The 18,389-nt window shown below is 44.2% G+C and overlaps 1 protein-coding gene across 3 annotated transcripts in view; it reads left to right on the top strand.

Annotated features, from left to right (window-relative positions):
• Positions 1 to 18,389, top strand: part of adgrl1a (adhesion G protein-coupled receptor L1a) — a 99,900-nt gene that overhangs the window by 56,451 nt on the left and 25,060 nt on the right. For 2 of the 3 annotated variants that reach the window (XM_034219590.1, XM_034219589.1), the window contains 4 exons: positions 7,308 to 7,322; positions 15,548 to 15,755; positions 15,970 to 16,234; positions 17,426 to 17,753. In XM_034219590.1, coding sequence (XP_034075481.1) covers positions 7,308 to 7,322; positions 15,548 to 15,755; positions 15,970 to 16,234; positions 17,426 to 17,753 — 816 coding nt within the window. The remainder of the gene's footprint in view (positions 1 to 7,307; positions 7,323 to 15,547; positions 15,756 to 15,969; positions 16,235 to 17,425; positions 17,754 to 18,389) is intronic. The other variant, XM_034219591.1, reaches the window with a different exon arrangement.

The following is an 18,389-nucleotide window of genomic DNA, read 5'->3' as shown; positions in this document are numbered from 1 at the left end:
CCCTTTTTTTCTTCATCGACAGAGCAACACAACAGTGGCTGAGAGAGATTTTCACATGGGGGAAGGAAGCACGGGGTCCGATAAGCACTTCACACACACCTACTGCAAACATTGGGTCTGCCCTTATTGGCGATCACAGCAGTGTAACACACACCGCCCCTGCACTCATACACTGATTGACCCAGGGGCATTCCGCTGCCTTTATCAGGTGACAAACACCTTGGCTGTCCCTCTGATTTCCAATACAAATTAAAATTGGGTGCAGTGAGACAAGCAGGCTGTGTGTGTGTGTGTGTGTGTGTGTGTGTGTGTGTGTGTGTGTGTGTGTGTGTGTGTGTGTGTGTGTGTGTGTGTGTGTGTGTGTGTGTGTGTGTGTGTGTGTGTGTGTGTGTGTGTGTGTGTGTGTGTGTGTGTGTGTGTGTGTGCACCTGAACATAGGAATGTTAACACAAACAGCAAAAGGCTTATTTTAGACCACATGACCTGGAGCTGCACACATTTCAATGTCCCCATGGTAACGGCTGACTTCCTCACGGCACTGCTCAGAGCTCCATGGCACACACACACGTCTGCATACACACTCAAGTGTACCTCACACTCGCAAAAGGGGGACACACAGTTGCTCTCGTTCTTTCTCCCCCTGAGCAAGCATGCACACACGGACATGAGCACAGTCCCTCACACAGCCAGAGGAGCAGACACAGAAAGGATTATATCTTGTTGTGTTGATCATTGTACATGTGAAAATCTCCGCTCAGCCTCCCCTCCTCCCTCTCATGAATTATTACACTCAGCATTGATCCCCTCACTGTGCAGGAACTCTTGTCTGGAGGGGAGGGGCAGTGGCGCTCACCTCTGCCAGACACAAGCAGAATTGGGGTCCAGGAAGAGGTGATAATGGGGGGTGGGATACATAGATCCTCTGGGGCTGATTGCATAAGGAGGGGGGGGGGAAACTTGGTGTTTTTCTCTGCTTTTTCCTCAGGCTCTGTTGAGGCGAGCCATGGATCTAAGTCAGCGCCAAGATTCTAACCTCCTATGCTCTCTCCTTCTTCCTTCTCATCTCTTCCCTCTTCTCTCGTCTTCCTCTTGCTTATTATCTCTCAAAGTCAGCGTCACCTTTATTCATGTCTCTCTTTCTGTACTCTGCTCTCTTTCACATCTCATCTATAGTCGGATGTCTTTAATCTTCTTCCACCGCAGCATTTCTCTTATTCTTCTATTTGTACTCTCTGTCCATCACTCTGCCTCAGTATCTTACCACTCTCTTCAGTCTCTGCTGCTGTCTCTGTCGTTTTTTTCTTTTACAGGTTGGACACATATTCAAATACCCAACTCTCCAGCCCAGATGGAGAGGTTCGGAGAAACTCAGGGACTTCCATGCACCTTTTTCAGTTGTTCGCCCTACCTCTGCTCTGTGATTTTTGCCCTTGAATTCGCTTTTGAGAGACTTTGTTGAGTCAGTTTTCAGCCACGGTCACAGATAAGCAGAAGTTTAGAGTTTCTCTATGGTGTCTTTTTTCTTCAATGCCTTAAAAGTGGCAACACATATTTTTCTCGAGTCTCCTCTACCTTCTGTACAGTCCGTCTGTCATTTGATGTTAGCTGCTGTCAGACTGCCCCTCTCAAGGTGCGTGACTTTGTTAGTTATTCTCTAGAAGTTCTATGCTGTAGCCTGGTGTCCCGTATTATAGTTCATAGAGGGTCGAGGTAGCATTTCCAAGTTGTACCTGCCTTCCTCATGTATTCTAACCTTGTTTTCTCCCCCTCTGACTGCACAAGGGAGCTTACTCTCTCTCTGCAAAGCAATCAAAGGGATGATTAAATAGCTGCTGACTTGCATTTTTCCTCCCTGTGTTTGGAAAAAAGTTTGTTGATTGTGTGTAAAGTACGTCACGGCTTAGAAAATTGGAAGTTGATCCCTCTCTGATGAAAAGTCCTGCCTGTCTGAGGTGACAAAGAAGAGCTAATTACCCCTGTCCTCTGCCACTCTTCTCGGCTGGAGAACACGTCCACGCTACACATGAGCGTATGCAGACAACTTATACTGCGGGCCGTCTTTGTTTTTGTTCTGATCTGAAGTAAATACGACCTGACACATTCAGACTCAAAGCTGAAACTGTTCATCCCAAAACCTAGTCACCATCGCACCACACGTCACTCAACTAGGCCAATTTTAATTACCAGGAGAGGGGGCGCGCCGCTCTCTTCAGTCCTGCCTCAGCAGAGATTTGTCAAGATTAATTGAATTTGCTGCTTCTAATCGCTCTGGTAATGCCCCATCGTTCACGTCTGGCTGGGAATGCTGGGCATCACCCAAGGCTGACGCATGTTTTTCATCGCCTGTCCCTACAAAAAGGTTAACAACAGAGAGATGATATGTTAAGGTTGTGTGTCAAAGCAGTTGAGATCGTGTGTAGCCACATTGATGGCTAGCGTCTGACAGGGGCCTCTATGTGCGTGTTACACAGACATCATGTTTCCAGTCACCTGAGACAGCGAGGTGACAGCCAGAGCAAAACTGACACACACAGGCTTTTGTCAGCTGAGCTCAAGCAGGGGTCCGGAACGTGTGTGTTTGTTGCTGCGCGTGGGATCACTTTAAAAAAATAAATACAAGTCAAATCATATCTCATCGAGCCAAAAAGCCCTGCGAGGCCTCCCTGCCATGTAGCATTGTTTTTGCCAGCCAGAACAGAGCAAGACAAAACAGCTCAACAGAACCCTCATTTGGCACTGTCACAGCCTGCTGTAGACGGCTGGGTTCCATTAAGGCATAACAAATCCATGCACACAGCTGCAGCATGCATTTACTGCAGTGGAACCCAACACTGCAGTTTTAGCCCAGATGTACACTGAGTCAGAGTAAATCTGCCCTGTGAGAGAACTCTACCTGCCCCCCCTCCTTCCCCAGGACACAGTAGTACATCATTATTGACTCCTAATGCTCTTCATTCGGGCCATCCATGCTGGCCTGGTGTTGTGCTCTGCTACTTCATCAGCTGTGATTTATCTTGTTGATATGCACAGTGCTGTAAGCAGAAGAACTGCCTACCCTTTAACTACCAGACCAAGAAAAATGCTATGGAAAAATTATTTGTTTGCATTTTTTTTATCAAATGGGCCACAAATAACCACAATCTATTTTTATTTATTTTGACTGACCACACAGTTTTGTTTTTATTAGCCTCTACCAAATGTTTGAGCTGGCCTTTTATGGTAAAAGTGCATTTTCAACAATCATCATATACAGTACAGTATTTGTATGCATCAAACCCAAATAAAACACAAACTCAAATACATTTTTTTCTTTTATGGAAAATGAGCAATAAATACAACCAGATATATTCATAAAAGATAATAAACAATAATTGTAAAAAAAAATAAAATGGAAAAAAGTAAGTTAAGTGTTTTTCATAATAAAAAAAAAGACTTGCACATCTTACTGTACATGCTGAATTGGCCTAGCAAGAAACCACTGGCCTAACAGCAAATGTATATATCCTGTGTTGGCTTGCTCATCTGTGTGCAACTTTGGGCTGACATTAATTTATTAATTAGGTTGTGAACACTTTATAAATCATTAATAAGCTTTTATAAGACATGAGATAAACAGGGCAACTGTGACCGGTTGCTTGCCAAATAGTGAGCCCACATTAATCTGTACTGCTAAGCATTATTAGAAATGGTAGTAACTCATTAATAAATGGGAATGTGTTTTACACTTTACAACAAAGCTCCATTTTGGCAACTATAAATGTTAGTAACTCATAAATAAATGGTCATAAAGAGATGCCAAGAAAAAACAAGATGGAAGGGGGAGAATCAACTCAGTGAACAACAGACACCAAGCTGGCTGATGAAGAAGAATAAGGCTTAGTCATCTTGCCAAATAGTGAGCCTGTGTTGATATATGAAAACTAATTTAGAACTGGTTTATAAATGGTTCTTAATGATTAATAAAGTGTTTACAACCTAATTAATAACCTAATTATAAACCCTTTATGAATCCTTTATAAGGGTAGTCTTATTGTAAAGTGGTACCCAAAAGTTGACCAAAAAGAGTGATTTCTTCAGCAGTGATTTTTAGCATGCCAACTTTCTCAGGGGAAGCTAGCTGAAGGGCATTCTGTTTGAACTACAGTGACATCTAGAGGTTGTTTTATGCATAACATGTCAACTAAATGGTAGAGCTGGCTGAATCAGATGGAGTTAAACCTTTTTATTTATTTTTCAACAAGATATCAAGACACAAAATGTGCTCTACCAAATAGTGGCGCTGCTAGTTAAAGGGTTAAAATTGCCTACTCGGGCTGTACAGAAGAGATTCCGCAGAGCTTCTTAGGTAACACCAAATTCTCCACTTTTACATTCATATATTTTGGCCTCACTGTTTTACTTTATAAAATGTATTTCTCCCCATAAATGTATTCAGCACTGCCTTTTTATTACAAGACTTGGCGTCTTGGACACTAAGCCGCTGGAAATTATAGTTGACTTGTTGCGAGAGTTTGTCAGTAGAAGGAATAATGGCATTGTAATATGTCAAGTTTTCAAGGGGAAGAAAAGGAAAGACTTTGAAGTAGCTGAAAATGAAATGATATTAATATGTTTAGGGGCACCATTAGACGCGGGCGGGGCTCATAAATGTTTGGTGAATGAGAAGCAGCCAAATTTGCTCCGTGAACATTTTAAATTGAGAGACGGAACAAGAGGGAAGGACGGATGCAGAGGGACACACACACATCTCTAGGCTGCTTAAAAGAGAAAGGAAGGCACGGTAGTCCTGCAGTCTAGTGTGTGTGTGTGTGTGTGTGTGTGTGTGTGTGTGTGTGTGTGTGTGTGTGTGTGTGTGTGTGTGTGTGTGTGTGTGTGTGTGTGTGTGTGTGTGTGTGTGTGTGTGTGTGTGTGTGTGTGTGTTTGACTAGCTGTACTCATTAGTGTGGGAGTAATTGATAGGGTTGTAGAGAGCGCTGAGCAGAGTGATTAAGGGGATGGAGGGCAGCGGCTTATTTCTCAAAAGGGCCGTGAAACAGAAATGCTGAATGAATCAGACAAACAGCCAAGGTGGCCTTAAACTAACCTCCTGCTCACTGTGACAACAATCTTTGAATTTGTGTCTCTTTTCTCTGTGTTTATGCGTGTGTGTTAGATGATCTGTGTGTGTCTGTAATTGGTGTCTATTTTTCAGGACAACCAAGAGCAGAAGAAAGGAAGTCAACCGTCTTCAACCGACCCTATTGTTCTTCTCCCTCTCCGCAGCATTGAAGACGTTTTCTTTTTTCTCTCTCTATCTCTCTACATGTCACTGCTGTGCATCACACCCATCATTTTCCTCCTTTTTAGGAAATACACAAATGTCAATTTATTACATTTCGAAATACCATCTTTTGAGGATACACTCGCGTGAAGCGGGCAAGCTCTGCTGACAGTAAATGTCAAAATAAGTCCATATGTTCGAGCTCTGCTGAATGTTGGTATGGTCATGCACCCCTGCCCCCCGTAGTTGTTTCAGTGAGGATGAAAGCTCTGATGCTCCCTGGTCCGTCTCCCCCTACCCTAACCTTGGAGTGAATGATTGCACACGCAGTTGGTGGCGGGGATGTAATGCTTTCTTGCCCCCTGCCCCAGCTTCACAGGACTCGCAGTCATAGCTTTGCCATGTTTACTCCTCTAGGCTATCATTCCCCCGGTCTTCATAGAGGTTGTTTGTCCATTTTGATCTTGGCATTAGATGATAAATGATCAGTGTTGCTGCTGATCCTGATGCTGTCTGTGCTGTATCGCTGCCAAGATGCAAGACCACCCCCCGCACAGATCAAGCTACTGCCGCTAACTCCCCCCTTTTTACTTTTTATTTTACTCGCTATTCCTCCTTACATCTCTCTCTCCCCCTCCCTCTCTCTCTCTCTCCCTCTCACCTTTTTTTCTTTATTAATGGGCAACACCGTAAGCAGTCGTGACAATTTCACAGGGCTCCCCGGGGACATCAGACTTGCGTGACACACACATGACAATCTCGCCCGCAGCAGAGATCCACCAGCCATGCGCCATTTGACGAGCGTGGTCCCCGAGAGACATGGCGAAGCGCTTCTGCCTCAGCAAGGCGTGTAGCAGCGCTGTAATGACAAAGGCGGAGCTGAGATCCTTGCTATCTTCTCCTGGGGTCTCCAGCTGCTCACAGACCTCCCCAGACACGGCGACACGAGCAGGTGCAAAACAGCGTCATGGATGTGGAGGGAGCTTACCTGCTGGAGTCAGCTGAGGCCTTGGTGTGTCTCAACAACACACCAACCTATTGATTTGTGTGTGATGAGCCCGCTGCAGACATTTCTCTCATCTCTCTTTTGTCTCTACCCGTTTTTTTTTCTCCCCTCCCCCCCCGAACCATGTCTCTTGGTTTCTTTCTGTGTTTCTGAGGCGTTCCACTCTGTCAAGCCCTCCCTTTCCCCTGTTGTTTGTTCTCTTGTTCTTTGATGAGCCAGCCTCGGCCAGGCAAGCCAGCAGCTCCCCATTGATTGGACGGTCGATGGGTTGAGTGTTTACGCTGGCTTCTATAGCGAGCATCCTGACTCTGTAAATTGAGCAAAGCCAAAAGCACCGCTTTCTTTAGATCAAGGGGCCACTCCTAATGTCAACACAGACTGTACTATGAGAGAGACAATATCAACAATCGCTCCCGCAGACAACTAACTACAGATAGAGTCATCCTCATCTCCACCTTTCCATCTGCCATCCCCTCATCGCTTTCTCAATCTTTGTTTACTCCCACAGCTGAAGAGGACTACAGCACAAAGAGGCTCTCCCTCAGTTTCTCTCCAACAGGTTCCCCGGAGCTGCACGTTTGGGCGCGAGGGAAAGAAGGAGGAATGTGGCAATAAGAGGGGTTGAGGTGGGGTCGAGAGTATGTGGTTGGGGGAGGATTGTGTTGTTGGGGGATTATTGATAAAGCCGAAATGAAATGGAAATGGATTCAAACCCAAGTCAGGCCATTTTCCCCTCTCATTTTCCATTTGAGCCATCCTTTCTCTGAGTAGCCAACCATAACACAGACAGATAACTTGCTTTAAGAAAAGAGAAAGAGAGAGAAAGGACAGCTTTTTATTTAATCTCAATTTTCTCTTTTTTCCTGCACCTGTTTTTCTTTCGTTCTCTTCACTTTCCCTCTCTCTCTCTCTCTCTCTCTCTCTCTCTCTCTCTCTCTCTCTCTCTCTATCTCTCTCTCTCTCTCTCTCTCTCTCTCTCTCTCTCTTCCGTACTGTCTTTCTCTTTTATCTTTCTTTCTCCTTTTTCCGATGCTTGAATAGAAGTGGATCAAAAAGGTAAAAACCACAATGAACATAACAACCACAGCTCGCCCCTTCCTCCCTTCTCCTCCTCCCTTGTCTCCCTTCCTCCCCCCATATACCCTCCTAACCCAGCACCTTGTGTAGTAGTGGTCATGTTTGATGTTGATCTCCCTCCCTTTTTCTTTCTCAATCTCTAATCGCCTCCTCTGCCCTTTTCTTTCTATCTCTCTTTGAACTATAACCAAAACTCTAAAATCCTTTTAGATTTCCTCCTTGGTTCTGATGACACCAGCCTGACCTGCACGCACGCACTCACACACACACACACACACACACACACACACACACACACACACACACACACACACACACACCACACACACACACACACACACACACACACACACACACACACACACACACACACACACACACACACACACACATACACACAGTCCAGTAGTATCTAAGAGAGATAAACGAGAACTAACTTCATTCCTTTCTTGTGCAAAGTAGCTTTGACTTACAGAAAAATATATTCATATCATCTCATGAATGGCAAATATCCTCATTTTGCATCCCTTTCAAAAAGTATGTCACACTGTTGCATCACATACACCTGACAATTCACATTTGTCATTACATTTCTCAAATATATTCCAGCTCATTTGGCTATTGCGATTTATTTGTCCCTCCAGTTCTAAAAAAAGTTATCCTCTCTCTTTTTACTTTTCTCCATACTATAGGCTCTCTTTTGTTGTTTTTCTCAGGACAGATTCGAAGTTTGTTGTTGCTGTAATCTTGAAGCAAACTTTGTGTTACTGTATAACACAGTAAATCACCAAAGATGCTCTCAGTATTATTTTTACATTATCCCATTTCCAGGTGCTTCAGTGTCTTTCCCTCATTCTGTCTCTTCCCTTTGAAAAGAATAATTCTTCCATTGAACTCCTTTTCTCTCACTGTCTCCTATTCCTCTGTTGTGTTTCTCATCCTCTCTTTCTCTGGTCCTCCTTCTGATTGGTTTATCTCTCAGATCACATCTGGTTATCACAAGCAGCTGCAGGCTCTTTTGAGCATCTCTTACACTCCTCTTCCTCCTCATCTCCTCTTCCTCTCTGCCTCTCTTTCTACAGTTTGTCACTGCCGAGTCTCTGTTCTCTTTATTGCACATGCACTGTGAACTTGTGCCCCCTCTCCCCATACCTATCCACATCAGTCAATCCTGGTTCCTTATGTGTTCAGTGAGGCTCCGGAGGGGGGGAAATGGGAGGAAATGGGGAAGGGAGGTGTATCCCCTGTAGGGAGTACTTCAGCTTCTTGTAATGGCCTCTCTGATACAGCAGGGCCTCGTCACAAGCACTCCTAAAGAGCCACAATCAGCATGGCCAGGCACCTCAATCACTTCTTGAAGAGGAGAGATAGACCTTACCCATACCCAAGGTCAGGGTGAGAGTAGTGGCCATCAGTGCCAGAGTCCCAATGAGCCTTTACATCTGTTTCGGCCTCAGCCATTTCCCCGTCTGGCTCCATGGCTGGATCCATATGTTGGAGGAATTAACTACTATGGAGTTTGCCATTAACTGGTTTATGGACCCTTTGTCCGTCGTCATGTCCATGTCTTTTCATTAACATGGATCATTGTCTCACATATTTCTCCCACCGCAAGCAGACATTTTACTGTAGCTAACTCTCTTGCTTGCCGTTGAATAGCAAGCTACAAAACCATCCTCCTCCTCCTCCTCCTCCTCCGCCTCCTCCTTCTCCTGCTACCATCTCACCCAACTGGTTATTTTTTTACTACTCTTCCTCCCACTAACACTACGATGAATACCCCTTTCCTCTGTCTGCATTCCTGCCCTTTCCTACCTTAATCCATTACTCCACTGCTGCTGAACTCACTTGTGCGACTTGTGCGTTTTCATCAAAAATATTCCTTACTGATTGATCAGCTGATAGACATATTTCGAATGGGATGATGTGCACCGCTCAGTGATGTCACATGTGGAAGATCCTGTTCAATGAATGTCCATCACTCAGTCAACCAACATACTGTTAGGCTATTTTAAGACTATGTTGGCGTCTCCTTCCCATCACTCCCTCTGTCCCTTTTCTCACCCTTTGCTGACAGTCTAGCAGAGTGCATTCCACATCTTTACAGTATTCCTTTTATCACTGCTGACAGGATCACACTAGTGTCCTCCATATATTTCACACATCAAGACTGTTTGCTTCTCAATGAGAAGAGGCAAGGGAAGGATGCAGTGCAACCCCGGCGAACAATCCTGGTATTTCTATAAAGTGTGGGTAGATGGACGGGAGGCAGACTCACACACCCACCGCTCACACAAACAGCTCCCATACCTGTGATTTAGAAAAGTGAGAGGGAATGAGTGAGAAACCACTGCATCGTGTGACAGGAAAACACAAAGAATGGCTGTGCATTGAGGAAGAGAGGGAGTGCGGTCGCCATAGAGACGATGAGTCAGGCTGCATTGCCTCATTAGGAATGACCCACCACACATGAGCACTGTCATGTGACCAAGGCAGTGCAGACACTATTCAGTGGCAAGGGGAGATAGGTAAGAGTGTGGGGATTGACTGAACATGCAGAACTCATTGCATTGTTAGAGCGAAAGAAACAGAGGTGAGTGAGTGAGCAAGGCTACTGGCCATGAATATAAATCACAGGACCTTTATGGAGAGACAGCACATCTGGGACGCCTGATACAGAGTAGGAACAGTCAGGGCTGTGGTAGGCTAGGCTAGGCTAACGTTGCAGCGATGTAACGTTTCCCCATATCTCACCCTCAGTCAGTATAGTCTACTGTATCTGCAGCCTATAGCCTTTGCAGCCATGTCCTGACCAACTTTCCTGTCACTCAGTGTCAGCTCCACTCCTAAGCAGATAAGACTTTGCTTTCAATGGACGCCATCTCTAGCTGTTGCAAGCTTTTGGTCTCAGTGAAGGGTATTCTCTGGGGTGAATGTCTGGGTTGATAAGGGTGCAAGTTTGACACCTGCCTCTTCCACTGTCAGGACAGTGTATGTGTATGCACTGTCTGAGAGTCTGTGTGTGTGTGTCCTAAGGTTGTATGTCTGTGTGTAAATGTCTGTGCACGGTTGTGTGTTTTGTATTGTGTATTTACTCCTACGACTTGACCCCCCTTGTAGTCTAAAAGGAAGCACAAACTCAATGGGAGCCCCTACTGTCTCTGTCCTTATTCCTCATTCCTCTCTTCTCTCTGTCACTTTAAATGTCACTCCTCAGCAGATTAACTCACTCCTAATTCTCATTTCACAGGAAATAACCTATTTACTCTCTGTTACTCCACTCCTTTCTCTCTTCTTGTTTGCACACACAGAACACACTCACATCCTATTTCACGACTTCTCCTCTCTCCCTGCCTCTATGTCTCTCTGAACTGCACACATGGATGCCTACACACACAAACACACACACAGCTACACACATTAATGGGCTGATGAATGCACATCAACATACCATTAGAACACACTGCAGACACACTAACCCTTTAAGCCCATTAACTGTCCAGAATGGACGCGGGGTACCATGACATGCTCCATTCTGCCCCCTGCTGCATGCGTGCGGCACCTGCCAGTAACAGGTGTGGGATTCAATTACAGCAGCATGTTCTCAGCAGTCAATCCTGTGAGCAGGCCATCACTGAGGACTGGGCAAAGGCTTGGGGCAGCAGAGCCTTCAGATCCTCGTAGCATAAGGTTTAAAAAATTTTTTTTTTAAAATGACGCCACTTTAACTCCCGCTGTCCAACCATTGGCAGCGGGAGTTTAGATCATCAAAGATGTACATTAACTATCACCATGGCGCTGTCACATCAAGCGTAGAAACACCATGGATTGCGAAAGACAACCAAAATGAGGAGACTAAAATTAGCCTAAAGCTGTGAGCGCTGACTTTGAATTGCGAGACCAGTCGATCAGACATTGCTGGAAGACACTAATGGGAGATATTTGCTGTCATTTTCAGAAAAGTACTGGCACTTTAATCATTGTATACTGCTGCTTCATATTGACAAGTAACAGCTGACCTGTGCCTGGGAAAGGGATTATGGTGATAAATAGTCAATTATTATAGCAGCATTTCCCTGTATGTGTGGCAGTAATTGGCAAGCTAGAGTGTGGTAGCTACAGTACAGCCTGGGTTTTAATCCCTGATAAGGTACATTTCATTCGCCATCTGGCTAGTTTTTCGGGTAAGGAAGTGTTTTGCCTGCGTTGCCTATAGTGACTTCACTGGGGTGATCATGACTGCAAGATTTCCATCCGCACCGAAACAGAAATTAATCTATTGATCTCACATAATCCCAGATGGCTCTTACTCCTGCTAACCTGCTCTAGCCAGACTAGAATAATGCCTAATCTCAAGATTTACGCTTACATTACATTACATTGCATTTAGCTGACGCTTTTATCCAAAGCGACTTACAATAAGTGTGTTCGTCCAACAAAATACAACTTGAAGAAAACAGAATCATAAAAGTACATCAGGTTTCATAGAGCAAAAACATTTCAAGTGCTACTCAACTGGCTTTAGAAAAGCCAGTCCTTTATTAGTATAAAACTGCTTCGTTAATAGTTCTATCGCTCGAAGTGGAGTCGAAAGAGATGAGTTTTCAGTTTGCGCCGGAAGATGTGCAAGCTATCTGCCGTCCTGATGTCAATGGGGAGCTCATTCCACCATCCTGGAGCCAGGACAGCAAACCCACGTGTTTTCGCCGTTGGGAACTTGGGTCCCCCTCGCAGCGAGGGCGCAGCAAGTCGTTTGGCTGATGCAGAGCGTAGTGCACGCGCTGGGGTGTACGGTTTAACCATGTCCTGGATGTAGGAAGGGCCAGATCCATTCGCAGCATGGTACGCAAGTACCAGTGTCTTGAAGTGGATTCTAGCAGTTGCCGGAAGCCAGTGAAGGGAGCGTAGGAGCGGAGTAGTGTGGGAAAATTTAGGAAGGTTGAAGACCAGACGAGCCGCTGCATTCTGGATGAGCTGCAGAGGTCGGATGGCACATGCAGGTAGACCAGCCAGGAGGGAGTTGCAGAAGTCTAGGCGTGAGATGACGAGAGCCTGGACCAGAACCTGAGTCGCTTTCTGTGTCAGCTGGGGACGTATCTTCCTGATGTTGTAAAGCGTGTATCTGCAGCAACGGGTTGTAGCAGCGATGTTTGCAGTGAAGGACAGGTTGTTATCTAGGGTCACACCCAGATTCCTTGCAGTCTGAGTCGGGGAAACAACTGAGGTGCCGATGTTGATTGTTAGGTCAAGAGTGGGACAATCTTTTCAAGATTGGGACAATCTTTTATAGGTTTAATGCCTATTGCCTAATACCTCATTCATATGGTGGTCATAATAGCCTTTTGTACAGTAGACTCCTGTTAGGGCTCAGCTGCTCCGGCTTCCCACTGCTACAATCACCCTTCACAGATGGGGGGGAGGCAAAGGAAAGGAAAGGAAGGGTGAGCTCGTAAACAGTAAGGCAGTTGGGAAGGCTGGGGAGCGCAGGTCAGAGTTAATGAAGCCCCCTAGGCAGGGTGTGAAGCGAGACCACTGTTTCGGTTTGGCCCATTGAGTATATGTTCGTGTGTGTCTGTACATGTATGTGTTCTAATGGAGTGTGTGTCCAATACAGTACAGACTGCTACCAATAGGAAAGAGCCGGATGGTTAGGTGCAATAATGAACAAAATCATATAGTATTTTTGGGGGGACAATGTTGCGGGCAAAATGTAGTGCCAATAAGTTGTTTTGCAGGCAACAACCTATTTTGTTGATAGATTGTAGTGCATTCTTGTCACTTACTTCCTATATAGTCATGACTCAGTGCATTACCCCTCTTTTGAAGCTCCAGATCTAAATCTTAATGTTTACAATAGCTTATAATCTAGCATTTAAAAATTAAAGTAATACAACAATATTTACAGTGTTGTATCGTAAAAAAATTAGGAGGTTTTTTTTCTGCGTTGGCTTGAGGTTTTAAGATACAGTTTGATAAACACCACTACTATGTTTTATAGAGTATCTTCACACACTGAAACCAGCCACATGCAGTATTACACTTTGGGCACATAGTGATCCTTCTGTGACACCCTTTATGATAAATCCAGCCAATCCCATCAGCCATAGGTTCCGTGTTCAGCAGTGGCACACCAACAGCTCATGTTTCTTTGTTCTTTATTCTACCTCGAGGCAGAGTTCCTGGCTTTGTTTATGGGTCACCTACATGGAGAGCCACTGCGTGCTGTTTATTTAGCTATTTACAGTAGCATTGTACTTTTGAGGCAATGTCCTACTTTTAGTAGTTGTTTTTTGACTGTTTTGCTTTTCTGCTCCTCCTTTAAGGCCTTTATTTGCAATGCGTTGGAGCACAACGTTCGGTTATTTTGCAGTGAATTTTGCAAATAATGAAAATATAATTTTATTGTGGCATGAGGGAGAGCTGGCATTGATGTATGTCAAGAAATTAATTGTGCAGCTGTCTGAAAGTGACAGATTTAACTATTTCTCTGAACATTATTTTGCATATTTCCGTCACCCAGGTTCATATTTGCAAAGCAAACACCTCTGCCTTTGAGGGAGCTTTTTGGTTTGACAAAGGAGCATGACAAGCCTTCTCCTAGTGAAGATTATGTATTCAGAGTGTTTGATTAGATTCCTCTTTGGTGGCCAGTCTCAATCCCTGTTGGACCCCCTCAAACAAAAGAGGCTAATTCTATAGTATCACCAGCTACTAACACAACAGCAACACGACAAGCCTGAAGCCTCTCCATCTCTCTATTGTGATTTTCCTCCTCCTCCTCCTGACTCCATTCAATATTCAGGACAGTTCGAGTCTAACACTGATCCTTCACTCTAATATTCACTGTGTGACAGTGAGTGAGTGAGTGAGTGAGTGAGTGAGTGAGTGAGTGAGTGAGTGAGTGAGTGAGTGAGTGAGTGAGTGAGTGAGTGAGTGAGTGAGTGAGTGAGTGAGTGAGTGAGTGAGTGAGTGAGTGAGTGTGTGTGTGTGTGTGTGTGTGTGTGTGTGTGTGTGTGTGTGTGTGTGTGTGTGTGTGTGTGTGTGTGTGTGTGTGTGTGTGTGTGTGTGTGTGTGGTATGTCATCTGTGTCCAAATGCCCCTGCAGTGTCCAATTAGTTCAGAGATGCGTTCAATCACGAGGTGACCAGCAGGTGCCTGATTCTTTCGCAACCCCAAGCCAGAGAGCCACATAAATAAACTGGCAGAGGAGACATGGGGACTCCTCAGCTGTTTTATTCTGTAGTGCTTCCAACTCTCTCTCCCTCTCTTTTCTCTCTCTTTGTCGCCGGTACCCTTATGATGTCAGAGTGGCGAGGATGCCAGCAGCTTTCCTCATATGTCACCTGACAAATCCAGTAGTCCCAGGCCACTCTGGGTGTCAGGCAGGGACACACTGCATCAGACAGCCAATTTACATCAGTCCCCAGAGGATACCTACACCTGCCTAAAGAAAGCATCCTGTGTGTGTACGCTTGTTTAGTTTAAAGATTGTTTGTAAGGGTTCCCATGTATTTTTGTGTGTGTGCCTATGTCTGTTTGGAATGAGGACTGTTGTTTGTGTGTGTTGAAGCCAAGAATCAGTTGCGAATGAAGGGGAGGCCCTGCCAAACTCACATCTTTACCCCAGAATACTTTTTTCTTTCAAGCATTACTCTTGACTGAGAGCCAAATTTGAGTCCTAATAAAACAAGCTGTACAATTACTGTTTTACCACCAAGTGGCAGAGCAGAGAAGCAGAAGCCTTTGAAATATAAAATGCACAATCAAATAAAAAGTAGGCCAAGATAAATTAGATTAGAGACTACATCTAAGCCGTGGCAGCAGCCAGAAATCTCCCATTTATCATATCCAGACGCTTTCCGGCCACAATGCTGATGTTCTACAAATGAGCTTTTATATTTTCCTTCATTTTAAATCTGATATTGTACCTCACCTCACTACCGACAATCCCCCTCTCTCCCATTCTCCTCCTACTCTTTGTCTCCTTTTCAATTCTCAACTTACTTGTATCTACTCACATCTTTCCTCCGTCTCCTACATGTCTCTCTCCTAATCTATATTCCATGGTTTTTGGCCTTTTCCCATTTCCTCTCTCCCTCCCCTGCCATTTCCATGATATCTTTCATTTTTACAATGCTTTGTTTTCATTTTCAATCTCTTCCTTTTTTCCCCTCTTCTGCTCCAACACACCTCTTCTGCTCCAGTCTTTGTGTGTCCGGGGACACTTCTGCGGATTCAGACGGCCAGCTCTCTGCAGGAGGCAGAGCATCAGGCAGGCGCGTGGTGTAAGGACCCGCTGCAGTCTGGAGACCGTCTGTACATCATGCCCTGGACTCCCTATCGCACCGACATGCTGTTTGAGTATGCCTCCTGGGAAGACTTCAAACAGAACCGAGCCACCACCACCTACAAGTGAGGGCGCCTCCCACTGTCCTGGATGATCAAATAGCATCTGTTGCTATATTGATTTATTGGCTTTTCGTGTGTGTGTGTATGGATCATGATAGCAGAATGATCCCACTGTGGCGTCAGGTGGCTCACAATCAGGCCATCTTGTAGGATTGTGTCATGCAGAGTAGATGGATTGACTTGTTCTCCTGAATACCATGTGATTCTTTCTCTACAGGTTGCCCAACAGAGTTGACGGCACAGGGTTTGTTGTGTACGATGGTGCGGTATTTTACAACAAAGAACGCACACGAAACATTGTCAAGTATGACCTAAGGACGCGCATCAAGAGCGGCGAGGCCATTATCACAAACGCTAACTACCATGACACCTCGCCTTACCGCTGGGGAGGGAAATCGGACATCGACTTGGCTGTGGATGAGAGCGGCCTGTGGGTGATCTACGCCACTGAGTCCAACAACGGACGACTGGTGGTCAGCCAGGTAGGAGAGCAGCGGTGCACAGCAGGGGATGAGATGTGGATTATAAATGCAGAAACAGATTATATCAAAATCACATGAGACTAGTCAGGGAAAAGGTCATATGTCACAAATGATTGAGTTACTACAGAGATTACACATTTGTACTGAAAAATTAGATGTTAAAAAGAGTAAAGAAAATGATCTGCAAAACAACAACAAAAAAAACTATTTTTAAAATCCTGTCCTATCCAAAATCCTATCTTCACTCGTAAACTAAATATTGCAGTTGTTTTTTTTAGGTTCACAACCAGTGTCTTCCTGATTCTAACATTGATGTATATGTCTTTTTAGTATATTAATTGTTTAGAATCATATGTTGTGCATACTGTTAATCATATCACATTACTTTGCCATGCTTCCTTGAAAAACTTAAAGCACGATTTTAAAAGTTGTTTCTTAACAAACAAAACTGCAATCAGGCAGCAAGTTTCCAAACAAACAAGAGTTTGAATAATGTGCTGTTCGGAGAGACGGGTCCCATTTATTATCACTATCTTGACCTAACCAGGAAATTGTTTTTCTAACTGTATGAGTTAAACTATCCATCTAAAATATCAAACCCTGCATGAGCAATGAGGGTGTAGAATAATGGAGCAACAAAGTAATAAATAAAAAAGTGATCACTTTCATCATCAAGGAATTGTTTGGGTTCTGGGGAGTTTTATTATTTTAGAGTGCAACACACACCAAGGTTTCTATTATATATACAGTTTGGAGGTATAATGAGCAGAAGCAGCTTTGCATAAAAGCAACGAAATATCTCTTCTCCAGAGCTGAGAGTTTAATTACTTTTTCAATATTTGTTGAACTTCTTATAAATCTTTACATTATTGCACAGAAGTACCATTTGTGCCGCTGCGGGCTCATGTAAACATGGGTAATATAAAAAATGTTACATCAAATCATTTTCAAAGTTTAATGATAGATACAACTGCACACAGATAAATAACTATAGGATATCAAAAATCAAATAAAAGTAGACCTGCTTTTTTAGTCGTGAGGACATTTGAACTTTATCAACTTATAACTGTAAATATAAGAAGGAATCAAATAAAATCCCTCAAAAATCAAACTGGCACTTCAAGCTTCTGAGAATGATCATTTATACCTAGGCCTTTCCCCAGTTCAACATTATTTCCTCCTTGCCTTTAGGTGAATCCTTACACCCTGCGCTTTGAAGGCACCTGGGAGACCACCTTTGACAAGAGGATGGCATCCAATGCCTTCATGGCGTGCGGTGTGCTGTACGCAATGCGGTCCGTCTACCAGGACGATGACAGCGAGGCGGGCGGCGACCTGATCATGTACGCCTACAACACAAACCACGGCCGTGAGGAATCCGTCAACATGCCTTTCCCCAACCCCTATCAGTATATTTCCTCTGTGGACTACAACCCTCGGGACAACCAGCTCTATGTGTGGAACAACTATAACGTGCTGCGCTACTCGCTGGAGTTTGGACCCCCAGATCCCACCACAGGTCAGGAGCCATCCCACTCAAAGAGACACAGAAACACAGCGTGGGAAAAAGCATCTTGTGAAAAAACAAAAAACGAATCACAAAAATGTATACCGATTGTTTTGCCAAGATTATACTTGAGATGTATAAATTGATAATAAGGTATTATGGGAAATATAATTTATCGTACATTGTTTTAATGAATACTTGTTTTTGGTCAGTGTAATACAAATTTAAAAAGTATTATCTGAATAGACTCTACAGACCTCACCATCTTCTCTTCCAGGATAAATTAATATGGTTTACAGATTTATGTATGTACTTGCAATGACTATAGTTTCCATTTATGCTTATTTCATATTCATATCCAAGAACCATTTGCAGTGTTTGGCAAATTTAGTTTTTCCTGATCAAGGCACACTTTAAACAGCCCACGCAGAAAGGGTTTGTGACTACTTCTTGTCTGACATTTAGGAGCTTTGGATTTCAAATCATTGTAATTCCATCCAGCCATAGTTACAGTAAAGAGCAGCCTCTCAGGTATGACTGCTAAAGCACTTCTTATCAACTTCTCTGTGTCATGGATAATGAAAACATCATTCTGAAATGATAAGGGGGAGGATGAAATGAGAACCCCACACTGCCTTTTGGCAGTCC

This window comes from Gymnodraco acuticeps, unplaced genomic scaffold (assembly GCF_902827175.1).
Source record: "Gymnodraco acuticeps unplaced genomic scaffold, fGymAcu1.1, whole genome shotgun sequence".
In the NCBI taxonomy this organism is placed as follows: Eukaryota; Metazoa; Chordata; class Actinopteri; order Perciformes; family Bathydraconidae; genus Gymnodraco; species Gymnodraco acuticeps.
The sequence above is the reverse complement of the archived record's forward strand: the minus strand, read 5'-3'. Positions and strand labels throughout refer to the sequence as shown.